At 32.2% G+C, this 5,412-nt stretch overlaps 1 protein-coding gene across 2 annotated transcripts; it reads left to right on the forward strand.

Annotated features, from left to right (window-relative positions):
• Nucleotides 1-933: 933 nt before the first annotated feature.
• LOC149953512 (uncharacterized) lies at nt 934-3,444 on the forward strand. 2 transcript variants are annotated; one of them, XM_090170265.1, is made up of 7 exons: nt 934-1,029; nt 1,087-1,136; nt 2,173-2,245; nt 2,312-2,404; nt 3,026-3,085; nt 3,213-3,266; nt 3,328-3,444. In XM_090170265.1, exons 2-7 carry the CDS (start codon nt 1,122-1,124, stop codon nt 3,393-3,395), a joined length of 363 nt encoding a protein of 120 aa, XP_090026391.1. In that variant the 5' UTR covers nt 934-1,029; nt 1,087-1,121; the 3' UTR covers nt 3,396-3,444. The 2 variants fall into 2 exon arrangements, with proteins under 2 accessions (XP_090026391.1, XP_090026390.1); XM_090170264.1 differs by lacking the exon at nt 934-1,029 and having other exon boundaries at nt 1,057-1,136.
• The last annotated feature ends 1,968 nt before the right edge of the window (nt 3,445-5,412 follow it).

A 5,412-nucleotide genomic window follows, 5' to 3' on the forward strand; every position in this document is an offset into this window, starting at 1 on the left:
ATACTCTTTCCGTGAATTAGCAGAGGTTTTACCAAGGGGTACGCACTGTAAGCTAATTTTCAAAAGAGACCCTTAAGCCCTAGTCAGGAGCCCCCAAAAATTACACTTTTTGGGGGTTAACTTTTAAATTGGTTAAATTTCCTAATAAAAGAAATTGAAAAAGTTTAGTATATTTTGCTATTTAAAGGGGCACCAAAATCCTTCTAAGGATCCAATAATTAAAAATAAAAATTCATCCTATACTAGGCCTACTTCAGCTTACCTCAGACAAAATTATATCGCCTCCTTTGTCCATAATAAAATAATAAAGATCAGCTAGGTTAATACCCAAGGTACCACCTTAGGCCTAAGTCATCTTGCGACTTTTATTGCCTTTAATTCAGGTGGCCGAGTTACAACGCGTAGGAGGGTGGTGGCAAGCCCTTCATGCCACGCTATACTAACTATTACCGTTAACCTTACTAATGGTACCGTAGATTTCACTAAATCCATATAGTTACATACTCGGACACGACAACACACTGTAGACAATTCCATAACCTACACTCCACTCTTCGTTTAAAGCAGAACCAAAACAAATCTCGCGTGAATTTGCGAAAGAAGGGAATTTTCCTTTCGAGACATTAAATTTCAAAAAGGTAAAGCACAAAAGGTAACTTGACAATGGACAGAAAGTTAAGCCCAATACGTTTGCCCTATTAAGCAAACTACGCGAGTAAAGGTCCTTGAGAAGCAATTAAGAGATGGGTGATGGAGGATACGCGTTCTAGACCTTGGCAGAGAGGACAGATACTTTTCTCTGTCGTCGGGGAGCGAAAGGGTTCAAGATTCGTTTAAAATTCACGTTCCGCGTGCCATGACGTCACGATGACCAATTAGCATCTTAAAAGCGGCCGCTTTCGTTCTAGGAAACAGGGATTTCCCCCCGGTTCTTTTTAAAAAATGGGGGAAATTCTGGAGGTTCTGGAGAAATGTGATCAATGGCCAGTGCCGCAGCTGATTGCTCATTCCGACTATAAAAAGGCCAATGTAAGTCCATCCTAGGCATCACAATATTTGAAACATTCACGGATTTCACTGTTGCAGAAACGTTCGAGTTTTCACTGTCGCTAAAGCAAATCATGGCTAAACATTTGGTAAGTATTGTAGTGTATAGTGTAGGGTTGAAATATATTTATATATAAAAATATTTAAATTTTAAAAAACCTTAAAAATTATGTTTTAAGAATATCGGTAAGTTTGAGAATTTATTTGTACAAAAACGATGAATCTTTAAAAATTATATTATGATATACTATATTATTTTATTTATATTTTATATTATTTTAAGTTTTGCTTTAGTAATAAATTATCAGGTAAGCGAATACCAAGGAGCCACACAGGCTTCAGTCAACTAGTGACTTGTGAAGAAAATAGACGTTTATTAGGTTCGATAGGGACCTCTATCGGCTTTTTTTTTTCAAATAAGCGAAATATCTAGGAAGTGCTGCATGCTAAAAATAAGCTATTTTCTAAAAAAAATATTCTAATTATTTAAAACATTTGCTCTATATAATATTTTTTTAAATTATTTTAAATTGAAATGTTTCAATAATTATTTAAAATAATTTTAGAAACTCTAAGCAGTCGAACCCTCGACAATTCACTTAAATATGTTTAATATTTAGTTTAATATAATCGACAATAACTTATGCGAGGATTTTGTTCCGGTATAATTAGTTAAAATATAAGTTTCATATTTTTGATTAGGCTGTTCAATAGTAGAAAAATGTTTATAGCTGATTTAAGGTTAAATTTGATAGATGTTACTGATTAGTTTATCTTTTTCTCAAAAATTATTATTACTATTATTATTATTATTATTATTATTATTATTATTATAATTATTATTATTTATTTATTTTAATATTTTATATAAACCATTTTTTGGATTTTAACACGCGTAGATTTAATTTAAGAACAACTTATTTTAATTATCAATTTATTTCTTTATTTGAAATTTCGTAAATATTAAATATTTTAGTTTACGCACTAAATATTATACTCAGGGTGACATCAATATGATATAAATGCGACATTCGAGGTATAATAAGTAGTTATAACGTAAGCCGAAGTTCCTGTCAGAAATGTCACGGCTTTGGTCATTTGGTATAGTTAGTGACTTTCTTGCAGGTTTTGTTCGCCGTATTGGCGGTGTGTCTCTTCGTGGCCACCTCGGCGACTCTCCATAAACTGAAGAAATACGGTAATATTCAGACACAATGTATTAATTTTTCACGTTTAAATAATAATTAATTACTTATTCTTTCAGGCGGTGGTTTTGGAGGCTATGGTGGCTACGGTGGATACGGCGGTGGCCATCAAGGTGGATACGGCGGTGGCCATCATGGTGGTTACGGAGGAGGCAAGAAATAATTAATAATTTCCATTGGTTAATTAATAATTTCCATTGGTTAATTAATAATTTCCATTGGTTAATTAATAATTTCCATTGGTTAATTAATAATTTCCATTGGTTAATTAATAATTTCCATTGGTTAATTAATAATTTCCATTGGTTAACTAATAATTTCCATTGGTTAATTAATAATTTCCATTGGTTAATTAATAATTTCCATTGGTTAATTAATAATTTCCATTGGTTAATTAATAATTTCCATTGGTTAATTAATAATTTCCATTGGTTAGTTAATAATTTCCATTGGTTAATTAATAATTTCCATTGGTTAATTAATAATTTCCATTGGTTAATTAATAATTTCCATTGGTTAATTAATAATTTCCATTGGTTAATTAATAATTTCCATTGGTTAATTAATAATCTCCATTGTTTAATTAATAATTTCCATTGGTTAATTAATAATCTCCATTGTTTAATTAATAATTCCTTTGGTTAATTAATAATATTATCCATTGGTTAATTAATAATATCCATTGGTTAATTAATTATTTTCATTATTTAATCATTAATTTTCATTAATTATATAAACTATTAATTACCACTGAAAACTTTATTTTGAATCAGGTGGCTTCGGAAACTATGGAGGCGGTTACGGAGGTGGTTACGGAGGTGGCTACGGAGGAGGTATTTTTTCAATCAGTTTCCAAACTTTTATATTTTATTTTTTCTTAATTAATTAATTGATTAATTAATTTCGAAAAAAAATGACCCAGAACTTTTGTAATTTTTTCCCCGATTAATTAAATTTTAGGCTACGGAGGAGGCTACGGTGGTTACGGAGGCGGACATCAAGGTGGCTACGGAGGTATGAATATAATGAAATAACTAATTAATAATTTAAATTAATTAATCACCCCTTCAACCAGGTGGATTTGGAAACTATGGAGGCGGATATGGCGGCTATGGCGGACATCATCACAAATATCACGGTTAATGTTAAAAAAACGAAATTAAAGATTGTAAATAATTTATTATTAATTAAATGTTAAAATAAACTCATTGTCTCTGAGCATTCCTACAATGAAACATTTAAATTTTTCCATATAAGGTGATTTCACCAAACTTTTTGTCAAGATGGTGGCCATTGTCAAAGGCTGCTGGGATATGCGGGTTGACACGAGCCTTCCACTTTGAAGTAAATGACGTCATGTGAGCGTGCAAGTAACTGCACATATGTAACCAATACTTCTGCCAATAAGCCAATCTCACCCGGGTATGACGACTAGCACTTGGTGCTCGTTGCCGCCATTGCAAGATTAATTTCTGAACTATTAATTAAGATTTTTGAAACTGTCACCTGCTAAATGGTGCTTCAGTAACGAATCTAGAGAAGTTGGTAGTTGAATGTTGTCTGCTTTTGGAAGTTGGAACAATTTACAGTAGGTTCAATTTCTAGCATATGCTTTTTAATAATTATTGGAATCTACACGTAAAATGACATTGTCCTGAACACACAAAATTATTCCGAAACTATTAAAGACACTAGAGTTAAATAGGGAAATTTTGGAACAACACTCCAACGAAGGTTTAACGCATTATGACTGACAAATTGTCACGAGAAAAGTCCTTGAATTAATGGTGATAAATGTGACAAACCACACTTGTGAAATTTCGGTCAAAGCAGACGTCTTTAAGTAAATATACCTGCCTACAAAGTCAACGCCATAAAACAGTAAATTTCGAGTGGACGGAGAATATAAATATCCATGATGGTAAAATTACTTTGCCATTGTTAAATTGAACCAGGTACAACAGATGCGACAGACAAACTCCATTATGGTAAGTCACACTTTTAACGTTTTAGACCAAGTTGAAACTCCCTTAACAAGCTTTATCAGCATGTAAAATCACATGTAACATAATATCCCAATATTATAGTTGGATGGCAGATTCAACTCAATCCAATATAATTAGATTTTGAGTATGTATATGGTCCAAAGACAATAGTAGATTTAAATTTAACTTTAAAGTTTTTCGGAAAAGGTCTTTAGATACTTAGGGTGCATCTGAAATCTGAATTGCAATATTTGAGGGATTACCCAGAAAAAGAAATCAGGGTCGTGGTTAGACATGCAGGAGCCTTTTAAATTTGCGAAAAATCATAAAATGCCTTAGTTTTAAGTATTGTAGGTATTTAAAACTAAATTAAAAATATTATAGTGAAATTAGTTTATTTATTTGAAATTTATACACTAAACCACTCAAAACCGAACTTATTAATCAACATTGAAAGTAAATGAATCTCCCATAAAAGAGGTATCTGGCATTACCCATGGGTTATTGATCAAGCTAGCACTTGCTCGTGCTTGTTCATATTGACAAAGATACTGTCGGACAAGTGTTGCTAGATCTGAAAAAATGTTGTGGTTGGCTTTCCAATATTGTAAAGGTTCTTCTCGCGTATCTAAGGCTCGATCTAAAAAATAACTCTCCATTTCACGAGAGATCTCGACTCCTATATCATAGTCAGTAACTTCCTTGTCCCCTGGAGACACAACTTCGGTGGTTTCCATTGTCTCAGAAGCCACTTTTATAGCTTCCAAAAGAAATGATACTGATACTGACAAGGAGACTACCCGAGGTGTTTATATCCAATTTTGTTCAAACTTTGGTGGTAAGTAGACCTTCATGTAACTTGAAAATCCCTAAAAGGGTGTATAAGAAAGGAATTTAGTTTTGCCATGGCAACCAAAAATGTTTTTCACAACTTAAAAACTGATTACTCGTATTTACCCAATATATGTATATTTACTCACATTTACCAAAACTGATGTATATTGGTCCAAATGTACCAGATTTAGCCATGATCTGAATTATGTATCTAATTGATGAACCTTTTTTAATTTTTGGAAAAATATAGTTTGGGGGGGACCCTTAAAATCTTCGATTTTCCCATGTTAATTGTCATAGAGAAAATCAGTTTTTAAGTTTCGAAAAACATTTTTGGTTGC

This window comes from Leiobunum rupestre, chromosome 3 (assembly GCF_980474605.1).
Source record: "Leiobunum rupestre chromosome 3, qqLeiRupe1.1.hap1, whole genome shotgun sequence".
Classification (NCBI taxonomy): Eukaryota; Metazoa; Arthropoda; class Arachnida; order Opiliones; family Sclerosomatidae; genus Leiobunum; species Leiobunum rupestre.